The 24,085-nt window shown below is 40.5% G+C and overlaps 1 protein-coding gene across 1 annotated transcript in view; it reads right to left on the bottom strand.

The window, feature by feature from the left end:
* Positions 1–213: 213 nt before the first annotated feature.
* EVA1A (eva-1 homolog A, regulator of programmed cell death) overlaps positions 214–24,085 on the bottom strand; it is a 64,983-nt gene continuing 41,111 nt past the window's right edge. Inside the window, 3 exon segments of the mRNA XM_066267485.1 lie at positions 214–1,477; positions 19,237–19,315; positions 19,317–19,405. Coding sequence (XP_066123582.1) covers positions 1,104–1,477; positions 19,237–19,315; positions 19,317–19,405 — 542 coding nt within the window. The 3' untranslated portion in view covers positions 214–1,103.

The following is a 24,085-nucleotide window of genomic DNA, read 5'->3' on the forward strand; positions in this document are numbered from 1 at the left end:
GTACTGCAACCATAGCATACAACAGACAGAAAATGAAAAGCCCCTCACCACACAGAATGGCTATTTCTCCATTTTTCAGTTTTTCCATTTCTATCAATTCTCCAGTTATTTGAAGGCCCACACAAAAGACCAAACCCACATACATTAAAGGGCTGCCATTTAAGATAATCACAGAGACAAACATGACACACACACAAAAGATTTTATGTAACATTTATTTTTTCTCCCATCCTAATTTTGGCTTTATTTCTTACCTCCCATTCCAACTCTTTTCTTGGAAATGCAAACTTTTTTTAAAACAAAATGTTTAAAATCATGATTATCTAGAGTTACAAAATTTTTCTCCAAAAGGGGGAAAACGCAGCTTTTATTCTTATGCAGCATCTTCAAATATCCATGTTAATATATATTTTTAATAAACTATTTAAAATAAAACCCTTCATCCTTTGAGGTTATTGACACTAAGTTCACTGACACATCTCCCATAATAATTAATTCTATTCATTTTCATGAATGAAGTGGGAACTATAATAAAAAATAGGATTTTAATCCCTGAGGTGTCAGTTAAAAAATGGACAAGGTTGCCATTGCAACACATGATTTTAAAAAATCAGCCTTAAATAATAAGCATGGCTCATGCTATCTGGATTAGAATCACCTCCATTGCATTGAGCCATTTGGAAAATTGCGTTTACTGGGTTAAGTGCACCTGCTGTTCCTAGCGCTCAGGCTATGATCAGCTTTCCTTTTGCAAAGGAATAACACATAGCTATGAAGTCTGCAGACACTTCTGAGATCCTCAGAAATCAAGAGAAACTGCAGTCCTGTTTCTCTTATCTCCACGCACATTGTTGGAGAGGGTTCTTCAGCACCATTCCAAGACCTGGACATATTGATGAACCGACTTAGTTTTTCTACTTCTCCATAAAGTTAGTCAAAAAAGGAGAAATCAGTCCTCCTGATTAGTTAACGGGGTATCCCTGCTGATCTCTGGTGTCCGCCGTGCCCTTTGCAGACTGCGTCCATCTCTCTGTGCCCACCCTCCCTGCAGCCCTCCTCCCCTCCAGCGGCTTCCAATGGGGCACGGGGTCCTGCCCCTGTCCCTAGTAGTAGCGGTTCAGGCTCCTGGTCCCGGGCACCTCGGGCTGGCCGTTCATCCAGATCTCCCTGATGATGCGCTCCCGCTCTTCCAGCCGCTGCGCGCGCTCCAGCTCCTCCGCCGACGTGAAAACGTTCTTGTTCAAAGTCCTCTCAAAGCGGCGATGTCTCCTGACTGAGATGTCAGACGCCGTGTCCGAGCTGCCATCCTCGCTGTCGCTGCTGTCGCTGCTGCTCTCCTGGTCGTGCAGGAACTTCTTGCGGGGACGCCTCCTGCAGTCTGTGTGGCAAGAGATTCTCATCACCAGGGCAGCCAAGGTGAGGACCAGTCCAATGCACACGCCAGAGACGAAGTACAGAGCTGCTCGCTCGGGATTTTCTGGAGGAGGAGGAAGAATAGAGCATTTTACGGATGACAACTTCAGTCCAACTTGCACATCTCTCACCAGACCCCAAGCTTTTATAATTACACATATAAAATGCCTTCCCCTGTGACAAAAAGCATCATGTATTCAAAATGTAATTATCCACCAGTGGTGACTGTAGGTAAAGAGTGTATGAGATTCTCCTACTATGCTTACAACTTTAAATTTGAAATTATTTCAAAATGAAAAGTTAAAATACATAAAAATATTTAGCACCTACTATAAGCAAGCTACTGTGCTTAGATGTCATTTGATTAAGAGATGTTTCTGTCTAAAACTTATTTTAGCCTATACTAGAAAAATCTTTTCTTTTGAATTTGCTCCACAACCCCTTGAATAACCTATTATTCACATTGTAGGCTCCTTCTCCTCATCATCCAACAAATTTGTAAATAAAGCCAAGGGCAATCAGTCTCTTTTATTCTAAATATACCATCATGGGCCTTATCAACAAATGTAGACAGCTTGTAAGATGCCCCCATCTCTTGAGAGTCTCACTCTTATACAAGCCACTCTCTGAGGGCTAGACCTAGTGGGCTAAACCCAGTGACTTACTTCTAATAAACAAAACATGGCAAATGTAATGGATGAGTCTAAGATTAAGTGACATGTTGTGAGCTGCCCACCGAGAGGCCCACACAGCAAGGAATTGAGCATGGCCTCTGGCTAACAGCCTGTGAACTGAATCATGTAGGTGAGCTTGGAAGTGAATCCCCCTGGTGGAGTCCTGAGGTGACCACAGACCTGGCCTTGCAGCAACCTGTGGAAGACCTTGAACCAGAAAACTCAGCCAAGCCTAACCCATACCCCTGACCCACATACACTGAGAGATAATAAGTGTATTTAGCTTTAAATCACTAAGTTTTCAGGTAATTTGCTATGCAGCAAGAGATCATATACAACCGCATATTGAAATTCAGTATAGGCATTCTGGAATGACCTCATTGGGTTAATCTTCTGAGAAGGAATTTGAGCTTTATCTGGGTGAGAGAAGAAAATGATCATTCTATACATAAGCAACGTGCCTAGTGAGACTGGTGATGATCATTGTTTGATGCACTCAACATAGTGAAGAGCTTTCCCCTTCTAGGTAAGTGTGAGAACATGGGACAGCTGGCCTTCAGTCACAGAGTATGGTCAATCTGACCTACAACTGACACCAGCACCTTAGTGTTCCGTAATCTATATTTACTGGTAAGTACAAATTAAAATATACCGGTACATTGTTTTGTGGGGTTTTTAATACTATAAGTGGGATCACATATGATACACATTTGATTTTTAAATTTAAGAAAGTTTCTTAAAGAGATTTCCAGACATGTCAATGGCATTCTTTTTGCCTGTTGTATGGTGTTCCATAGTATATACCTATCAAAGTTAATTTAACCATTTCCTTATTGATAGTATATAAATTGTTTCTAATTTTTCATTATCATAATCAACACTAGAGTCAACTCCTTGTATACATCTTTTTATGCACAAGCAGAATTATTTCTACAGGTTAGTTATCTAGAAATAGCTGCATCAAAGGCATAAGCATTTTGAAACTTTATTTTATGCATGTTATATTGTACCCAAAAAGACTCTATCAGTCTAAACACAGAATACTGAATATACATGTTTATGATCACTTCTCTCTGAAACCCCCACCAAAATGATGTGAATAGAATAAATAAACTTACAAGCACAAAGATAAGAGTAGAGAAGAAAATATAAAACATGAACAGTCAATACAAGAATAATCAACAAGCAATGTAACTGCAGTGAGAAGGCAGTGACATCAGCATCATGGAATGTAAGTGATCTCCACTTTTTGCTCCCCCTTTTAACAACTAATTAGGCATCCATCCACACATAAAAGTTTCTCTGTGGGAGTTAGTTGTATGTTCCAACAACATGTGCCAAGGGACCATGAGGAGTCTCGCCCATCCGTTCATCTGGTAGTAGGCAAACAGACCTCAGCTTGGGCTACAGGGCCATCAGAGCCAGCCCTACCCCAACCCCTCCCAGAGCAGTTGGAGAAAACCTAGAGAGTGCTGACTTGGGAAGATACCTCCAGAAAGGAAATTCCAGCACATCATTGACACAAACAAACAAACCAAATGAGTTGGGATTCAGCAGAAAGGGGAAAAGCGGAAGAGGAACTTTTAGCACTGTCCCCCCTCCCAAGTGACAAAGCACAGGACTGATTATTCCATGGAGCCCTCTCCACAGGGGGAGGAGGAAAGCAGTGTGTGAGTGCCCAGTACCCCAGCTGTGCTGGGTGCTTCAGGACAAACCCATTCCTCTCCAGCAACACCCAGAGCACTGAAACAGGACATCCATGGCAGGAGGTAGGGAAAAGAGTGGGAAAGGCAGGGGAAATATCAAAGGGCATTAAAGGGTCAGAGTTACTGCTGACTGAACTCAGGAGTTCAGCAGGAAGTTCACCCAGGAGCCTCTGGGAGACCTCAGACAAAGATCTCTTACCAGCTGGCAGACACCCTCAACAACCCAAGTGCTAAACCCACATCTGCCTCCACTCTGCAGTGGCTCCTTGTACACTCTCCAACATTGGCAGCAAGTAAGGTTAGCAAGTGGAGTGCTATCAGAAAAACAGAATAGACTCTGTGGGTAAGACAGAAACCAGAAACTTGATCCACAGTACCACCTTCTGGAAAACAAAAAGGAGGTTTTCAACAGCCAGCCAAGTGAGTTGTAAAAAACAGAAAAGACATAAAAGCTTAAGAATTCTGCTACAGCCTGACCAGGCAGTGGTGCAGTGGATAGAGTGTCAGACTGGGATGCAGAAGACCCAGGTTTGAAACCCTGAAGTCGTCGGCTTGACCATGGGCTCACCAGCTTGAGCACGGGGTCGCTGGCTTGAGCATGGGATCATAGACATGAACTCATGGTTGCTATCTTGAGCCCAAGATCACTGACTTGAGCAGGGGGTCACTCACTATGCTGGAATCCCTCCCCCACTCCGGTCAAGGCACATATGAGAAAGCAATCAATGAACAACTAAGGTGCCACAACGAAGACTTGATACTTCTCATCTTTCTCCCTTCCTGTTTATCTGTCCCTCTCTCTGTCTCTGTCAAAAAAGAAAAAAGAATTCTGCTACAAAAGCAAGAAGAAAGTGCAGAGCAGGTATATAAATACAAGGTCAAAGAGAACCACAGATATACCAGGATCAAAAATAGTATACTACCCATGTGAAGGCAACTAAGAAAGATTCGAGGAGGTGTCTGCTACATCATAGGCAAAACCAGAAATGCAAAACTAAGAAATAATTTAAAAAACATGGCATCACCAAAAGATAATAATCCTTCAAATAACTGAGCTCAAAGACACTGAATCTTGCAACTTAGTGGATAAAAAACACAAATAGCTAATTTGAGGAAACAATGAAAGACAAACACAGAAGGAAGTTCAACAAAATCAGGGGAAAACATACTTGAACAAAATGAAGTTTGCAAAGAAACAAAACCTATAAAAACTAACCAAACAAATTCTGGAGCTGAAAAATTCAGTTAAAGGAAAAAATTCAATACAGGGAAACTGCAGCAAGATAGATCAAATGAAAGACAGAATAAGCAACCTAGATATTAGGTATCTTGAAATAACGCAATTAGAAGTGAACAGAGGGAAAAGAATGAAAAATGTGAAGAAAGCCTACACAATCAATGGCAGTGTTTTTCAACTGCTGGTCCACCAGTCTCCCCAAAATTTTGTGCAAGTCCGCGGAAGAGTTAACCTGATGTTGCATGAAGGTTATAGACCCAATAAAATGATTAGTCAAATTTGCTTATGCTCAGGGTGATTGCTGCTTATCAGCCTGTATCATTGATGATATATATGCAATGGAAAATTCAGCCAAAAAAAAAGGAAACAATTCTTCCATTTGTGACAACATGGATAGATTTGGGGAACATTATGCTAAAATTGAGATGAATTAGCAAATACAAATACTGTATCATACACTAATATGTGGAACTTAAAAAAGTTGAAATCATAAAAACAAAGTAGAATGCTGATTACCAGAGGCCGGGGGTGGAGAGGGATTGGGGAGATATTTCAGGGCACACATTTGCAACTAGTGGATAAGTCCTAGAAATTGTATGAATAGCATAGTGATTATAGACAGTATTGTATTATAGACTTCAAAGTTGCTAAGAGAGTAGATCTTAATTGTTCTCAGCACAAAACAGTGATAATCATTATGTGACATGATAGAGGTGCTAGCTACTGTGACAATGGTACTCATATTGCAATACATAAATGTATCAAATCAACACATCATCACCATAGATCTACACAGTATTACATGTCACTTTTATTTCAACAAAAATAATGAATGAATGAATGAATGAATGAATGAATGAATGCAGTGAAAGAGGTTGGAACTGCCTCTGGCCAGTTGATATTTAGCAAACACTGGGAGAATTGAGAGAGCTCCTTCCTTGAGGAGCTTAACACTCCAGGAGGGGAGCTGACCCATCAGGTCCAGTACCACAGGAAGTGCTCCGACAGAAGCACAAAGAGGGATCTCCAGAAACACAGATGTAAGTAGAAAAGCCAAGTTGAGGCATGAAGATTTGAGAGGGCATTCTAGAAAAGATTTGCAAAGCAATGCTTTTACCAGAGTGGAAAACCATCAGGCAGACCTGCATCTGAAGACTCCTTCAGCCTCATCTTTTAAAGAAGGTAACACTACCTACCTACTCTGCTGAATTTTGGTAAAGGGATTATCCCAGAGCCTGGCAAAGAGAGGCATTAAATGAATGGTAGCTCACTTTGGTTTTTTTCTTTCCTGCCTTTTCTTCTTCTTTTCTCTCTTCTTTCTTTCCTTCCTCCTTTCCTCCTTCCTTTTTCCTCTTTTCTCTTTCTTTCTTCTCTTTTTCTATCTATGTTTCTATCTATATATCTATCTATCATGTATCTCTCTCCCATTCATCCATCTAGTCTGTTTTCCTTTCTCTCCCTCTCTACTTTCCTTCCTTTTCTCATTCTACCCGCTTGTCCCACTGAGTGTCTGTCTCCGTCTCTTTCATACCCTGTCCTCACCCCACCTGTGACACAGGTTACCTTTGAAGATGTTTGCTGAACTGAACCGTGGAAACCACTGTTCACTCTGTAGCTTAATTAGTCCATCCCTTCTTGCTACATGATCAGAAAACATCCTCTTTTGCTTACAACAATCTCAGACATGAGTTCCCAGAGAAGCCCAGTAAAAGCAACCAGGGAGGGCGAGGGAGTTTATTGGGCCTCACCAGGTCCTGAACAGGTGACTCAGGGCTGATTTTCAGAGCTGATATAAATTATGTTGTTTCTCTGCATCGCTCATCTGCAAAGATCAAAACTGTAGCTCTGTTGTGGTTGTTTTTTCTCTTCTCTGTTCCAGGTCACTTCCTCTTGGCCACTGATCTACCCTGGTCTTGAACAGATCCAGACAGCTGTTAATTGCCCAGGAAGCAGAATGGGGAGGGCTATTGTGAGTTGTTTTCCCTCAGTAAATAAAAATAAATGCATTGCTATATCTTGCTTCCTACAGGGTCATTGTTTTCCTGAGCAGGAAGAGACTCTATGTGGAGGTCCTGAGGTTAATTTCATTTGCACCCTTGGAGGTCAGATCATGCCCCGCAGACTCCACAGGACAGAGAGCAACACCAGTCTAGGCCAGGTCCACTGGTCTTCCTGCTAGTGGAACCTTTACCCTACCTGGACATTCTTCTTGGCCCCAAAGCTTGCAATCCCTTCAATGAAAAGGAAAATGTTTTAAAAATAGGCCTTAAAGATAATAATTGGGGCTTGTGTGGAACTGGGAAATATTTAGCATAATCTCTTCTCTGAACTTCTAAGGCACTGTAGGATGTCTCTTCATGAGATTCGGCCCCTCTCCATCGAAAAGTGAAGACTCACACTAACACTTCTGCCCTCTATGAAGTGCTGGAGAAGCTGCCTTCCTTCTCTGTTCATCACTGCCTTGTTCTTTCTCAGGAAGGACTAATGGAGAATCACTGTCCCCACTAGGTGGGCTCTGGTGTATGTTCCTTTGCTTTCACCTCTTTCATCTTCCCCTCTCTTCCCTTATACCCACCTCTCACCCCCCAGTAATAAGTCCCCCAAAAGAAGCCGTCCATTACTCTACCATCATCCTAATCATCCCGCCCACTTTTCTTTACCTGCGGTGAGACAGACCGACACTTTAGGACTCAAGAGGAACTAGGCAAACCCTGACCCATTCATTGATCTGGCTTAACCTCTGCAGAAGTTGGTATGTATTCTGATGCTTTTCTGGCTCCTTTGGAAGGGAGGAAGAATGTGCTTAATTAGCCCCTCCAAACTTGGCAGCACTTTATGTAGCTGTATTATAATTAGTTATGTAACCATTATTTTTCCCACATTGACAGTGACAAATCTGAAAGCAAAATCCATGAGTCACTAAGGATTTCCAGAGCATTCAGCACAATGCCTTGCTTATAGTGTATCTCTTTAATTATAGAATTAAATCATAAATAATACATAATTTCTTAGTTTCCCATTAATAAATCTCTATTATATGTGGCTTAAGTGTCTGTTTGTCGCCGATAGCTTATTGGTTGCTTGCATAACTGTACTAGCCAATGGGGTGAAGTTGCCATGGCATTCAAATAGTCCCGCCTTCTGGCATGCCATCTCACAAATTGAGGTTAAAGATTGGAGCAATTATTATGCTGTTAAGAAATCTTAACACCAGAAGGGGTCTTTGCAATGGTACAAGACTAGAGGTTCTCCAATTGAAAAATAATGTCATAATAGCTAAGTCTTTGACTGGCTCCTCTAAAGGTGAAATACATGTCATTCCAAGAATTGATTTGGCTCCATCTCAAACAGGATTGCCGTTTCAATTGAGACGTAGACAATTTCCTGTAAAACTTGCCTTTGCTATGACCATCAATAAGTCTCAGGGCCAAACGCTTAAGCGTGTTGGCATTTTTTTACCTGAGCCTGCATTTGGACACGGTCAACTTTATGTTGCCTGTTCAAGAGTTCGTGAAAGAATGGACGTAAAATTAAAAATAATTGATGGTCCTCTGCAAGGTGAGCTTAAAAATGATGGAAAGATCTACACAAGAAATGTGTACAAAGAGATCTTTGACATGTGAATTAACATTTTATTATTTAAATCACCTTTATTTATTGAGCTAGCGGTGGCTCTTAAGAAATGTACCACCAGTGGTTTCCTTCATTGCACTCTACTTTAAGCAATTAAGCAAGTAGAAGGGGGAAACCCCGTGGGGCAGTAAGCAAAGGGGCGTCCTTGCCGTCTGCCCTGGGTAATTCAGTTTGAATTAGCAGACACCTTCGCACAAATCATTTTAATTACAATTTATAATACCTAGAACAGCGGTCGTTTCATATGACCGCTGGGCTTTCTAGTTTATTATATGTGGATAAATATGTCTATAGATGTATGTAAGTATATATATGTATATGCATATATATTATATATATATCACCCATATATATAATAGTATAACATTAAAAGAGTGGAGGATGGAAACATTTATAAAATCACCATAATCTCACAAACAAAATATGTAGTAAATTTTCTTTTATTCTATTTTTTCTCATGTAAGTATGTAGATATTTATATTTAATGGGTTATAGTCCATTTACATATTTTTATCTGGATAATATACTTTTGCCTGTTTTTAAGACTATTTTTAGAGCAGTTTTATATATTCACAGAAAATTTGACAAAAAGATACAGAGATTTCCCATATACTCACAGCCCTAGCATGCATACCTCTCCACTATCAACATCCCCTGCCAGCATGATATATTTGTTGCAAATGATGAACCTACATTGATACAACATAATCAACGAAGTTCAGTTTACACTAAGGCAGGGGTCCCCAAACTACGGCCCGCGGGCCACATGCGGCCCCCTGAGGCCATTTATCCGGCCCCCGCCACACTTCCGGAAGGGGCACCTCTTTCATTGGTGGTCAGTGAGAGAGCACAGGATGCATCCTGTGTGCTGTATGTGGTGGCGCCACAAAGCGCAGCGATGCGGGATGCACGCGTCAGGGCTCCGGAAGCGCGTCATATCACTTGTTACGGCTAGCATTGACAAATATGGAACCAGACACTGACCATCTCATTAGCCAAAAGCAGGCCCATAGTTCCCATTGAAATACTGGTCAGTTTGTTGATTTAAATTTACCTGTTCTTTATTTTAAATATTGTATTTGTTCTTGTTTTGTTTTTTTACTTTAAAATAAGATATGTGCAGTGTGCTTAGGGATTTGTTCATAGTTTTTTTTATAGTCCGGCCCTCCAACGGTCTGAGGGACAGTGAACTGGCCCCCTATGTAAAAAGTTTGGGGACCCCTGCACTAAGGTTTACTTTTTGTGTGTACATTCTATGGGTTTAGACAAATGTATAATGATTTATTATACAGAGTCTTTTCACTGCCCTAAAATTCTTCTGTGTTCCACCTATTCATCCCTCCCCTCAAAGATTCACATTTTATATAAAGTATGACATCTTTCTTTACTGTTTCATCATCTTCCCCTTAATCAGGCCTTGCAATGGCTCCATACTATTCTACAAGTACATTCACAAAAACAGTTTTCTACCTTTGGATATTTAGATTGTTACTTTTTTTTCATTAAAATTAATGATGAAGTATTTTTGTGCTTAACACTACTTTCAATTTTGCTTATTTCTTTTATTTACTGCCTTATAATTGGAAATCTCTGTGTCAAAGGGGATACATATTTTTATCCTCTTGATACATACTGCCAAGTGGCTTTTCAAAAGTGGTACATTCATTTATCTCGCCATCAGCTGTGTGTGAGAGCATCACTTTTATGAAACCCTCTCCAGGAGGGACTACTTCAACTGTTCATTTTTTTTTTCAAATTTTATAGGTCACTAAATGGCTACTTTATGCCACAAAAATTTACTATGAGACTACAATGCCTTTGGGGCTATAAACATGAAGGTTCCCAGCCCTCACAGGATTCCAAGTATAAAGGGGAATAACATAAAACAGAAATTACAGTACTTTCTAAAACTCCCAAATTTGTGACTATCAGTTGAGTTATGGTGGGTTAGGACCCCTTGCTGCTGATGAGAGACTGCTTCATGCATGACAAGCTCATAGGAAAAGTGATTCATTTTCTGTCTAACTGCTCCACAGTCTATAATGCTGTACTTGCAAATACTGGTTAAATTTTTAAAAATGATCTCCTAAAATTTCTGCACTAGAAAACATTACTGTAAGCAAAGTCAAAAGACAAAATAGTTGAAATATGTAACAGAAACAAAGGACTAATATATATGTAAAGAGCACCTAGAAAGCGCATTAAGAAAAAGACCAACAACTACTAAAGAAAATGCACAAACAATATGAATAGTTCACAGAATTATAAACACAAATGGCACTAAACCTAGAAAAAGATGCTCACCTAAAGCAGGGATTGGCACAACAACAGCTCACTAGCCACACCTGGCCAGCTACTGTTTGGGGCACAGAGTCATGAGCATTCATGTTTTGTCTCTGCCCTGAGCTGCGCTGCAGAGTTGAATAGTAAGAACAGAGACGGTACAACCTGCAAAGCTGAAAATATTTACTATCTGACCCTTTACGGAAAAAGTTGGCTGACCTGTGACCTAGAAAAACACATATAAAATGGTATTTGTATGTTATTCTTTTATCTATCAGACTGTCAAAAATCTAACAGTCTGAAAATATTATTGCAAGACCTCATATTTCTTATAAAGAGCAAACTGATAAAACTCTTTAAATGGCAATTTGGTAATGTTTACCTTAATTAATAATTTATATACACTCTGATCTAGCAATTCTACTTTTGGGAATTTATTCTTCAAAAGTACTTGAACATGTATGCTTGCAATAGTTATTTATTGCAACAACTCTGTTGCCCTGTTTGAAGAGATCTGAACTATTCTCGCTGGCTATCAATAATAAATTAGTTAAACTATAGTTAATATATACAATAGTGTAGTTGTAGGAAAGAATGTGGGAGCTCTCTATACAGTGATGTGACATATCTTTATGACACATTGTTCAGTGAAAAAAGCAAAGTAAAACACAGTATATAGGGCCCTGGCCAAATAGCTTGGTTGGTGATTTCCAACCTTTTTTTTTTCATGGCACAAACACACACTAATTACTAAGGTCAGTGCCCCTGACTAAATACAACCATTTTCATCTCATGGCACAAATAAATTAGTTACTAAGGAAGAAGAGGTCAGGGCCCCTTTTTCTTTAGTAATTAGTTTATGAGTGCGTGAGAAACAAAGGTTGAAAATCACTGGCTGGAAGCTCAGAGGTTGCCAGTTCGATCCTCGGTCAGGGAACATACAAAAACAGATCAATGTTCCTCTCTCTCTCCACCCCTTCCTCTCTTACTTAAAAAAAAAAAAAAAAAAAAAAAAGGAAAAAGGAAAGAAAAAACCCACACACAAAAAAGACCAAAAAAAAAAAAGTATGTAGCTATGCTATCTTTGCATAAAAGGGGAAAGGATGAGATTATATAGTTCATATAGTTCTTATATCTGCATAAAGAACTCTGGGAGAATGCAGAGAAACCTGGAGATGGGACAAACTTGGGGACTGGATGGAGGGGGAAGCTCTGGGGTAAGACTTCTCACTATGTGTCTTTTTACATTGTTTGCTCATTGAGCCATGTTCATGCACTGATGTGTTGAGCCTCTAACAGGTGCCAGGTTCTGTTCTAGATGATAAGGATACAGTAGTCAACAACAGAGAGAAAAATCTCTGTGCTCCTGAGAGCTTACACTCTAGTAGAGGAGATAGAAAATAAATAAGGTCAATAAATAAAACAGGTAGTATGTTAGGTGATGACAGGCGGTAACAGGAAAACTGGGAAGGAAGATAGGAAGTGTTGAATATATGCTGGAGGGGGGGATGTGACTTTTAAAGAAAAATCTGAAGGAAATGGGAGAGTGAGCCTGGAGAATGTATTATTAATTCAAAATATTAAATTAAAAAGAGCAACCATTCCATTTAATCTTTCTATCAACCCCATTAGAAGATATATTGTGATTATTATTATTAATGAGATTATCACTCTCATTATAAATTCTATTATGATCCCAAAGGGTCATTTGCAACTAGTTGAAACAAGACATACTAACTCCTCTAATCCAAGCGCTAAGACAGAGGGATACAAAACATGAGTGAGGAGAACACGGATGGACACACAAGCCCGCTGGGGAGTGAAGGGAGACGATGACACTGAGAGTTTTGAAGACTGGAAGGGAGTTAGCCAGTCCAGGCTTGGAGGAAGAATTCTTGGGGGGGGAAATGATTGTGCAAAAGCAGAGGTGAGAAAAGGTCTGGTAAGTAGTTTAAAAAGACCTGAGTGAGAACTCAGTCAGGAAGGGCTATAACTAAATAAGGGCATGGAAATGTCAAGGTCAGACAGTAAAAGCTCTTGGAAGGCACATAAGAAACTACAGATTAAAGTACTTTAAACGATCCTCAAGTCCCTTTTCTCTTGCTTGCCTCTACTCTAGAGCATATTTCTTCGACCTTGGCAGTATTGATATCTTAAACCAGTTAATTCTTTGTTGTGGGAGGTTGTACAATGTTTCTTCACCTGCTAGGTATCAGTAGCAGCTACCCCTCCTTGTTCCAGCTGTGACGACCGACAATGTCTCCAAACATTGACTGAAATTCCCCTGTATGGCAGAATCATCCTGGTTATGAACCACTGGTTTGCAAGTTAAAAAAGCTAAAATTCTCATTTTTTTCCAGCCTCCTTTGCAGCTAGAGATGGCCATGTGACGATGAACCACTGGTGAGGAGTTAAAAAAAAACTAAAATTCTCATTTTCCCAGCATTCCTTGTGGCTAAAGATGGTCATGTGATGCAGTTCTGGCAATGAAATATATGAGAGTAGATATACTGGAAAATCCTTCCTTTACTGCCTTCTTTTAATCTTGAATGAAGGCAAGAAAAACAGTAGTCACTTTGCAGCCATGAAATGACAAACATAAAACAAAGGCCATGAGAATCACAGAGATGTCAGCCCCTGCATTTACGAGCCCATGGAGTAATGCCAGCAAGCGCCTATCTCCAGACTTCCTGTTTTGTAGGTGAGCTAACTCCTGTGTGTTTAGGCCACCAAGTTGAGGTTTTTCTATTATTTGCAACTGAAAACAATTCTAACTGTGAAATTGCACAAAAAAAATTTTTTTAATTTTATCCTAGAAATAGTGAGGATCCACTAAAGGATTCTAAAAAATAAAAAGAATTGAATAATCACTTACACTTTGGAACGATCATTTTACTTCAAAATATAGTCAGTCTATGAAGCAAGACTGGAGATGATACCATGAAAAATGTTATTATGGCAAGACAAACAGAAAACAAAGGGGCTTGAACCGTCTCAGTGGTGATGGGAATAAAGTGGAGAAGACGTATTTGAGAGACTCTGAAAGGCAAAATGGACCAACCCTGAGCAATTGGATGGATATGGGCAGTGAAGAAGATGTATCGAAGGCTAACAATTGTATTTCTAGTATAGAGGATGCCCTATGGTACACAAAGGAAGGAACATGTTCAAAGAGAAGAACAATATTCCATTCTAGGCTAGGTTGAGCTTGATGTGCTTATGGCACATCCAAGTGGTAATGTTAAAGGCATTTCCACAGCTTAAAAGTCAGGAGAGAGTTAGATAGTAGCAATTTTTAAAACAGACGTATGATAGAGTTCAAAATTTTAAATGCCAATAAAATAATATCACTTATTACAAAAGTAATATCAATGAAATATAGAATACTTAAAATATAGTTAAGCAAAAAAAAATTAAAAATACAGATACTCATACAACATCAGCATCCAGGTCTAATTTACAGTTAAATGTGGTTACACAGACATGTGACTACACACACAGAAATGATATCACACTGCAAATGCTGAATGAAAACAGGCTTATTCAGTGAACAGCATATCATAACATCTTTGTGCTTCAATTAATATTCATCCATTTTCTTACTTTTTTTTTTTTTTTTTACTATTATGAAAAGTTCTGAGATCAACTGTCTGTCCTCACAGTAAAATTTTTGCCCATATCCCTAATTATTTCCTTAGGATAAATTCCTAGATGTAGAATTGCTCAGTATATAATCTATGTGTTTTAAAGTTTTTGACAGACGCTTCTAAATCACTCTCTAGGGAGGCTGCAGCAATTTACAATCCCAGCAGCACTATATGCAAGTCCTCATCTCCTCCCACTTTCCCCCAAACTGATGTTATTATATATGTACTTAATCACTCAAATCTTTAAGAATTTTGTAAAATAAAGTGTTAATCTCAATGATGTTTTCATTTGCATTTTTTAATTGCTAGAATTTGAGCTGTTTATATTTTATCAACAATTTATCTTTTTTGGCAAACTGCTGATCCTTGTCCTTGTCTACTTTTCTTTTGGTATACTTACTTCTTAATGATTTGTAAGAGCTCTTTATATGTTATAAACTTTAACCCTTCATCAACGCTAGCAAGCACCTTCTAGAGTACATTTTGATGAACAGATATTTAAAACTATTGGTTTGCTCATGGTTCAAATGGGCTACTATGAAGAATGAGAACAAGATGTATCCAAAAGCAAATAGAGAGATTGAAGCCCTATTTGAATGGTTCAGCTGAGGTTGGATAGCATAAATTTCTTTTCTTTTTTTTTTTTTTTTTTTTTTTTGTGACAAAGACAGAGTCTGAGACAGGGACAGATAGGCAGGCAGACAGGAAGGGAGAGAGATGAGAAGCAGCATCAATCTTTTGCTGTGGTACCCTAGTTGTTCAGTGATTGCTTTCTCATACGTGCCTTGATGGGGGGTGGGGGGCTAACGCAGACTGTGACCTCTTGCTCAAGCCAGCGACCTTGGGCTCAAGCTGGCAAGCCTTGCTCAAACCAGATGAGCCCACGCTCAAGCTGGTGACCTCGGGGTCTCAGACCTGGGTCCTCCACATCCCAGTGCAATGCTCTATCCACTGTGCCATCACCTGGTCAGGTGGATAGCATAAATTTCTGATGACTCCATTTTGCAAAGTTGTAGCAGCATTTGGTTATTTGTGTGCAGAGGGAGAACAGGGAGAAACTTAGATTCACTTAGCGTTTGTATTTTCTTGCTTTAATCAGAAGCTGGAAAAGCAATAAGAGAGTTATATGTGTTAGCAAGTGTGTTGCTGAAATGGTGGGCCATGTGGGACAAGATAAGGAAGTAATGCACTAGAAAGGGTCAGGGGCCCCTGTAGTTGACATCCAGACACAGCAAAATAAAAACAGTAGAGACCTACAAGATTAGAAAATTTTCTACAAATTCTTTTTATCAAATTTTTCTTACTGTTTCTGATCCATTTATTCTATCTTCCTCTTTTAAAGAAAAAACTATTTGTATCTGTTATATTTACCTTCATATTTTACATTTCATACTGTACATATTTATTTCCTGTATAGTCACAGCCAGCATTCCCCATCACACTCAGAATCAATGTTTAGCTAATTTGATTGGATTGATCACATTTAATTTTAGCCACTCTACTTCCCAATTTCTTGCATTCTCTTTTTATCATAGCACATACCATATTTCCCCATGCATAAGACACTCCCATTATAAGATACACCTTAATTTTGGGGCCCGAAATTTTTAAAAAATGTATTACATAAAGTTACTGAACTCAAATTTTATTCATCATAAAATTCATACAACTCCTCATCACTGTCAAAACTCCCATTCGTTAGCTTGTCCTCATATGTGTCTAATGATGAATCACTGTCTTCATATATTGTCTCATCCTCAGTTACATGTATGGCATTTGAAATGCTACACTTCTTAACAATGATCTCAATCTTGATATTATCCCAGGATCTTTTCACCCAGGTTCAAACTTCTCCTATAGTTGGTTTCTTCACTCTTCCTGCTGCTGTCAAATTGTCCCCAGAAGACTTCATCCATTAGTTCCATTTGTCTCTCATTACAGCTTTGAAGGGTTTGTTAATGCTGACATCAAGTGGTTGGAGCTGGGATGTCAAGCCTCCAGGTATGACGGCAAATTTTGTGTTTTGCTCTGTAGCAATCTTCTTTGTGTTTTTTGTTGTGTGTGCTCTGAACTAATCAAGCACCAATAGGGCAGGTTTGCATAAGAGCCCATCTAGTTTCCTTCTCTAAACTTTTCCAAACCAGATCTTCAGCCCATCTTGATACATCCAACCCTTGTCATGAATGTGGACAATCACTCCTCGAGGAATGTCTTCTTTTGGCATTGTTTTGCATTTGAAAATCAGCAGAGGAGGCAGCATGATTCCGTTGGCACAACAAGCTAGAACAACTGTATAATGGCTCCTTTCATGTCCACTTGTCTTCACAGTTACAGTTTTCACCCCCCTCTTATCAACAGTTCTGTTACTTGGGACATCAAATTGAAGGGGGACTTCATCTTTATTTGCAATCTGTCCCAACTCAAACTGATGTGTCTTCTGATACTGAATGATAATAAAATTAAATTCAAGGACCTTCTGTGCATATTTTTCAGGCACCTTTTGGGCAAGTCTGGTGCATGTACACATGCTTAATCCATTCTGTTTCATGAACCTGAAGCACTAATTGTGTCCTCCTTTGAAATCAGTAACTTCTTTTTCATCAGCAATTCTTCTTGCCTCATGCTGAACCATCTTTGTGGACACAGGAATTCCAATTGCCCTTTGCTCTTCAATCCATATCTTCACTTCCCTCTCTAAATCAGGCCATTTTGCTGACTTGTCTCTCATGGCCTTCTTCTGCTGTGGTGTTTTCAGTAGGGTTTCTTCTTCCCGTCGCCAGTCTCAGATTGATTTCTCAGTTGGAGGGGACCAAACTTATGTTGAGCAGCATGATTTCCATTCAGTTCTGCAAACTGGGTCACTTTTAATTTGAATTCAGCACTGTACAAAATACTTTTCTGAGCCATTTCTGGGCAGAATGTGGCAAAATGTAACCTACTGTAATATATTGGTAACAAGTGTGAACCAATGAGCGCAAAGACAACAAACATGAAAAAGCAGGAAATGCAAGTAAAAATAACTACAACCACTGTGTAAGATGCACCCAGTTTTTAGACCCCAAATTTTTTGAAAAAGGGTTTGTCTTATACATGGGGAAACACAGTACTTATTTAAAAGAAGCATTGTCTTCCTGCATCCCAAGCAATATTTAATTCCAGAATATGGGGTGGGAAGGAAAAAAGTTGGAGAGAGAGAAAAGCAGGGCCATGCACCCTTTCAGTCTTAACAGGATCACAAGACACCCAGCAAACACCAGACCATTCAATGAGTTACTATGCTCAATAGTCACAACTTGGTCACGCTGGCCAGAATGGAAAACGGCCAGGTACCTCCTGTGCCGAGCGAAGTTCCAAAGTCCAGGACCCTGTTTGCGCTCATCAGAGATATTTCCTTGCAACAACTGATTTGCAAGTGTCCTTTGAGGCTTTGAAAACTCTAGACCCTCTCCGGCACCCAATTCATTTTAGGGGTCTTCACTATAGACTTGAGGGACCATCATTCAATTGCTTGTGAAAACATGACACCAGAGTTTCAAACACCTCTCTTCCAGCTGCAGTGATTTTTTCCTCAAGAATAGCCTTTAAGAAAGAGCAAAGCTGAGATTCCTCTGATGTGTGGGTACCAGAGGAAGAAGGCCCAAAGCCCCGGGTTTCCTGAAAGAGGTGAGGAGCTGACTGAGGACCTGGGCCCTTGCTGAGCTGAGAGGGAGAAGCCTAGACTTGACATGTGCCCCTGGCTCAGATTTTCCACTGTAAACAGAAATGTCAGGTTTTGCATCTGAACTCTTTAGTCACCACCTATCAATCCTGGCTAGAGAACTCAAAAGCAAAACCAGTCCTTGCCCGGAGAATATCTAGTCAGAACTTCAGTCCTTTCCTTTTTATATAACATCCAGAGACATTAGGTAAACAAAACAGCAAAAACAAACTATCAAAAATTAAAAACTCACTCAACCAGGAGAAAACCTGTTTGGTCACTCAAACCAGTAAGCATCTTCATAAATTTCAGCTTGATCCAGGAATATTTTCATGTATTTTTAAATGATTTCTCTAATATGAAGAGCATCTGTTCTCAAGAAATGATTTTGAAGAGAAAGTCAGCCATCTTCCTAAAAGAGCACAATGTTGACAAGCACTCTCTCCCAGACTCACACGCCTTCTACCTCCATGTTTCCCAAAAGGTTATCAGATACCTCATCTAGACCCCCAAACATGGGACACACGCACACACACAACACACACACACACACTACACACACACAACACACACACACACACAGCTGGTGAGCTGAGAACCAGGGCACTGAAACACCAGGCTGAGGATACTCCCTCCTGGCCTGTCACATCAGAGTTAACGCATAATGACAGAAGCAGACAATAGCCCCAGGCTACTTCATTCTCTCTTTTAAGCCCAAAAGGAAACCAAACATTTTCAGCCAGATAAAGCTCTTAGCACACCGCCCCCATCAGCCAAATTAGAGACTGCCAGGCTTTATTCTCAAACCAAAAGACCTTTCATCTCAAAACTCAGCACAGCAGAGCTCCTGGGCTAGATCACATAGTATTTCTCTCCTGAATGCACCCTGGCCCCGGCCCCAGCCCCAGCCCCAGCCAGTCCAGCCCAGCCAAAACCAGACAACTACCTGAGACAAAGGAATAGGCTGCTAGGATGTTGCTGAGTAAAGCCATGTCCAGGTGCTGGGCAGTCAGGGGCTCCGTGCAGCGGTGGAAGGGCAGCCTCCACGTGGCATCCAGAGGCGCCTCCTGGAGATACTCCAGCTGGATCAGTTTGGCCCCTCCCTTTTTTCTCCTCTGTTTGGGAACACAAAGTGAATGATGAGAACACATGCCACTTTCCTGAGGCTGTGTCCCAGGTAGACTGGGCTCAAGACAAAGAGCCAGTCTCCTAAATGCCAGCCAGCCTCCCCAGCCAAGGATCTGGGGTCTCGCCCTCATTGCTCCCATGAGCTTCTTGGCTTTCAGGAAGAGCACGTCCTTGCATCTCTGTTTTTCCTGTCCTTTCTCTCTTCCCCATGTCCTCCCAGCGTCCCATTTGAGCACTTCTCCCTCACCTTTCCAGTACTTCCCATTGTATTCTCCGTGTCTGCCTTTGAGCAAAGCTCATGGTCACTGTAATCACTGCACTGTAACCTCAAGCCCAGCTGGCTCTCCGCCTGGCTCAGCTTCCCCTGCATTGACAGCATCTGTGTACTTTGGTCAGCTCACCTCATCCCACAGATCACCAAATATGTGTCCTGGCAATGGGTCTGAGCTAGCTTCTCTAGACCTGCTGGGTGGTTCCCATTCTGAAGCCCCCAAGAACTTGGGAACGTAAGCCTACTCCCTGCCCCCAGTTTCATGATTCCACTTGAGACTGTGACACGCCAACCAAATACACATGCACTGCCACAGACTGCCCATCGGCAGAACCTTCCTTCCGGAGTACAGGGCAGGGACTCAGCATCTCAGTGATTAGGCACTCATATTATTTCCCAGCTGCAGGGAACTATTACTCAGTTCACTCGGAGGAGCTCTCTGCAAGGGGGAAGAAACTGAAAACATCTTGATGACACCTGTTCAATGCTGTTCTGAGCTGAGGGTGGGAAACTAAGTCATAGAGCATGGAAGGATGTCAGGATGGGGAAAGCTAGAAAACAGGTGGCTCCAGTCCTTGTAGAAGAAACAGGTTCTCAGGTGGATCACTGACACCAGTAACAAGGACCACACTTAGGGGCCTGAGAGCTGCAGTTCCACAGGTAGATGGAATGGGTCACAACAGAAAAAAAAAAACCTCTCAGTCTGGCCAATTCCAGTGTGCTCAGGGGAAGCCAAAACCAGGAAAGACAGACCAACTGTGGTAAGAGAGAAATGACCACAGGTTCTTAGCGCAGACAGATGCCCTGAAGGTAGCAGGATAAGAAGTGGAGGCTTGGGAGCTCTGAGAAGGGGCTGGCTACTACACCTGGCTACTCTGTGCAGGAACATAGGGTCTCCTTCAACAGCCATTTCAGTTCCTAAAAGGTAACAACTGGATTATACAGGTGAATAGTTGGAACCACCATCCTGAGTTCAGAGACTTTTCGACAGGTCTGAAGACTGCAGGCCCCAAGAAGAGAGTAAAGCCCCTGCAAAATACCTGAATATGTAGGGGGACGAGGCTATTTCAGATTCCATCCCCTCCTATCTATCCCCATTAATTCTATCATAGAGCATATCTCATCGTCTCATTACTGGAAGTTTTGTAAGTCTCCTCCCTTGTCCTTCTGCCAATACCTACTTCCTGGTCAATCTAGCACCCACTCTAACCAACAGCTCATCTTTGTGAAGTACAAATCTGATCACTCCCTTCCACAGCCCAGCCCTCCAACTACTCCCCATTAAACCTGTTAATACAACACACACCCACTTCCACAATATCTAATCTCTACCTCAGCTTCTAACTCATCTTCCGCCCCAATTTACACACACACACACACACACAGATACAAAGACACACAAAGATGCCTAATGTGCCAACAATATCAGATTAGTTTTAGCACCCTAAATACAGCACCCTCTTCTATCTTTTCATGCATTTGTGCTCTTCCTTTCTCCTAAAATGCCCACCTCCCCTTACCTGTCTGGCAAATGTTTCCTTTAAGAGATAATTCAATAGTCCTATGGCAGACCCCAAATCTCAATGACTTCTTTTGCAGAAATAGAAAAATCCATACTAACATTGATATAGAATCTCAAGGAATCCCAAATAGCCAAAACAATATTGAAAAAAGAACTAAGTTAAAAGTCTCACACTTCTTGATTTCAAAACTTATTTCAAAGCTACAGTAATGAAAACAGTGTAGAACAGGCATAGCCAAACATATGGTCCAATGGGACAGAATAAAGAACCCAGAAATAAACCCTTACCTATGTGGTCAAGCGATCTTCAATAAGGTGCCAAGACTATTCAATAATGAAGTCACTGTCTTTTCAACAATGGTGTTGAGAAAGCTGGATAGCCACATGCATAAGAATGAAGTTGAACCCTTACTTTAAGCCATATGTTAAAAATTAAATATGGATCAAAGACTTAAACCCAAGAGCTAAAACTATAAAACTCTTAAAAGACCCCTTATATTGTTGGTAGAAAGGTACATTTGTGGAGGCGTTATAGAAAACAGTATGGCAATTTCTCAAAAAATTAAAAACAAAATTACATATGACCCAGCAATCCCACTTCAAGGTATGTATACAAAAGAATTGAAAACAGGAACTCAAACAGATATTTGTCCACCATTATAATGAAACCTTATTCACAATAACCTAAAGGTAGAGTAAAGCAAAGTGTCGAGCCACAGACGAAGAAATAAACAAAATGTGGTATATACATGCAGTGGAATATTATTCATAGGCTTAAGAGGGAAGGAAATTCTAACACAGGATACGACATGGATAAACCCTGAGACCATTGTGCAAAGTGAAATAAGCCAGTCACAAAAGAGAAAGTATGGTATGGTTCCACATATAAGAAGGACCTAGAATAATCAAATTCATAGAGACAGAAAGTAGAATGGTAGTTGTCTGTGGTTGGGGACAGAGGAGAATGGGGAAGTTATTGTTTAATAGGTACAGAGTACAAAGTTTCAGTTTTGCAAGAAGAAAAGTATTCAGGAGATGGATCGTGGTTGCACAACAATGTAAATGTCCTTAATGCCATTGAACTATACTCTTAAAAATGGTTAAGATAGTAAATCATATGTTGCATGTATTTATCACAATTTTTTAAATTAATAATATTAAAATAAGGTGTTGATGATGTACAATAGGAAATTTTGAAGATTACTTCATATAGAGAATCCTGAAATCAAATTTGGATGTTAACAGGAATGGTAGCAGAATTATCTTATGGTGATATTATAGTTGAAGTTCATAAAATTTTCATTTATATCACACTATGAATATGGTATAATTTTTAGTAAAAATGTTATCTCACTTATCAAAACCTGGATAGTAAGTAATTATAAGCTATCGCATATATAGATTAACAGGAAAAAATATATTACATCAATAAATGCAAAAATGTGTGTGTGTAAAATTTAATAAAAGTGTATTATTTTTTAAAAAATCTACTGCAATGAAGTTCCAAATCCTCCAGACTCTTTTTTGGCTATCAAAGCATCCAGATATCTTTCTAACACTGCACCTATGGCATTAGGATTCAAAAGATCAGTTTACATGTTTGTCTTCCACACTGAAGAGGCATCTTATAAATCCTCGTTACCCAGCACTGGCCAAGTGGTGGCGCAGTGGACATCATGTCGGCCTGGGATGCTGAGGACCCAGGCTCAAACCCTGAGGTCTCCGGCTTAAGCACAAGGTTGCTGGCTTGAGCATATGATCATAGACAAGATGCCATGGTCACAGGCTTAAGCAAGGGGTCACTGGCTCAGCTGCAACCCCCTGGTCTTTGGCACATATGAAAAAGCAATCAATGAACAACTAAGGCACCTCAAGTATGAGTTGATGTTTCTCAGCTCTTTCCTTTCCTGTCTGTTCCTCTCTCTCTCTCTCAAAATAAATAGATAAATAGATAGATAGATAGATAAATAAATAAATAAATAAATAAATAAATAATCCTTGTTACCCAAACACCTAATTTGGTGCCTAAAGAAAGGAGGTTCGAAGTAAATTCTGACTGACTGGCTGGAAAACAAAAAGAACAATTAGCATGAGCTTTGGATGCTTAAGTCTCAGAGAGTACTTCCGAACAGGTCTGAAGGTGAGCCACCATGAAGTCTAAAAGGACACCATGGCTGACTGGCTATGAATGAGGAGCCAAGCAGAGCACGTCCTCAGGACTATGGAAGGACCACATGCAAGACAGATGCTGTACTGTGGCAGATATCCTCCCTGCATCTCCTCGTGCCCCAGGTGGAGGCACTAAGGTGCTAAGTGAGAGGGCTTCAAAGCCAGAGTCAAGAGGAGGAGGGACAAAGAAGGTCAGAAGTGAAGAAAGACAACCTTTGGGTGGTCTATTCTAAAAGGCAACTAAGAAGACACTCCATGGTCCACGTGGCACAAGTCTGCCTAGAGCAGGGTCAAGACAGCTTTACTGGAAGGGCCAGAGTGTAAGTCTTTCAAGCTCTGAGGACTGTGTAGTCCGTCTCAACTACTCAACTTTGCTATCGTGGTATAAAAGCCATCACAGACAATACATAAATGAATGTGTGGCTGTGTTCCAATAAAACTTTGTTTTTGAAAAGAAGTGGTGAACCCAATTTGGCCCATGGGCCATAGTCTCCTGACCTCGGGCCTAGTTCTTATTTCTCAAAATGTATATGATTCAAGGACCTACAGCATGGACAGCATTTAAGAGCTTGTTAAGTTGGCATAATCTTAGGCACCACCCCTGACCTTTAAGATCAAAATCACATTTTACAAGATGCCCAGTAGGGTTTGACCAGTAGATCTGTGACCTAGAATTGGAGAGCAATCCTCGCTGGCCCTGCTGCA

This window comes from Saccopteryx bilineata, chromosome 3, assembly GCF_036850765.1.
Source record: "Saccopteryx bilineata isolate mSacBil1 chromosome 3, mSacBil1_pri_phased_curated, whole genome shotgun sequence".
NCBI classification, from domain to species: domain Eukaryota; kingdom Metazoa; phylum Chordata; class Mammalia; order Chiroptera; family Emballonuridae; genus Saccopteryx; species Saccopteryx bilineata.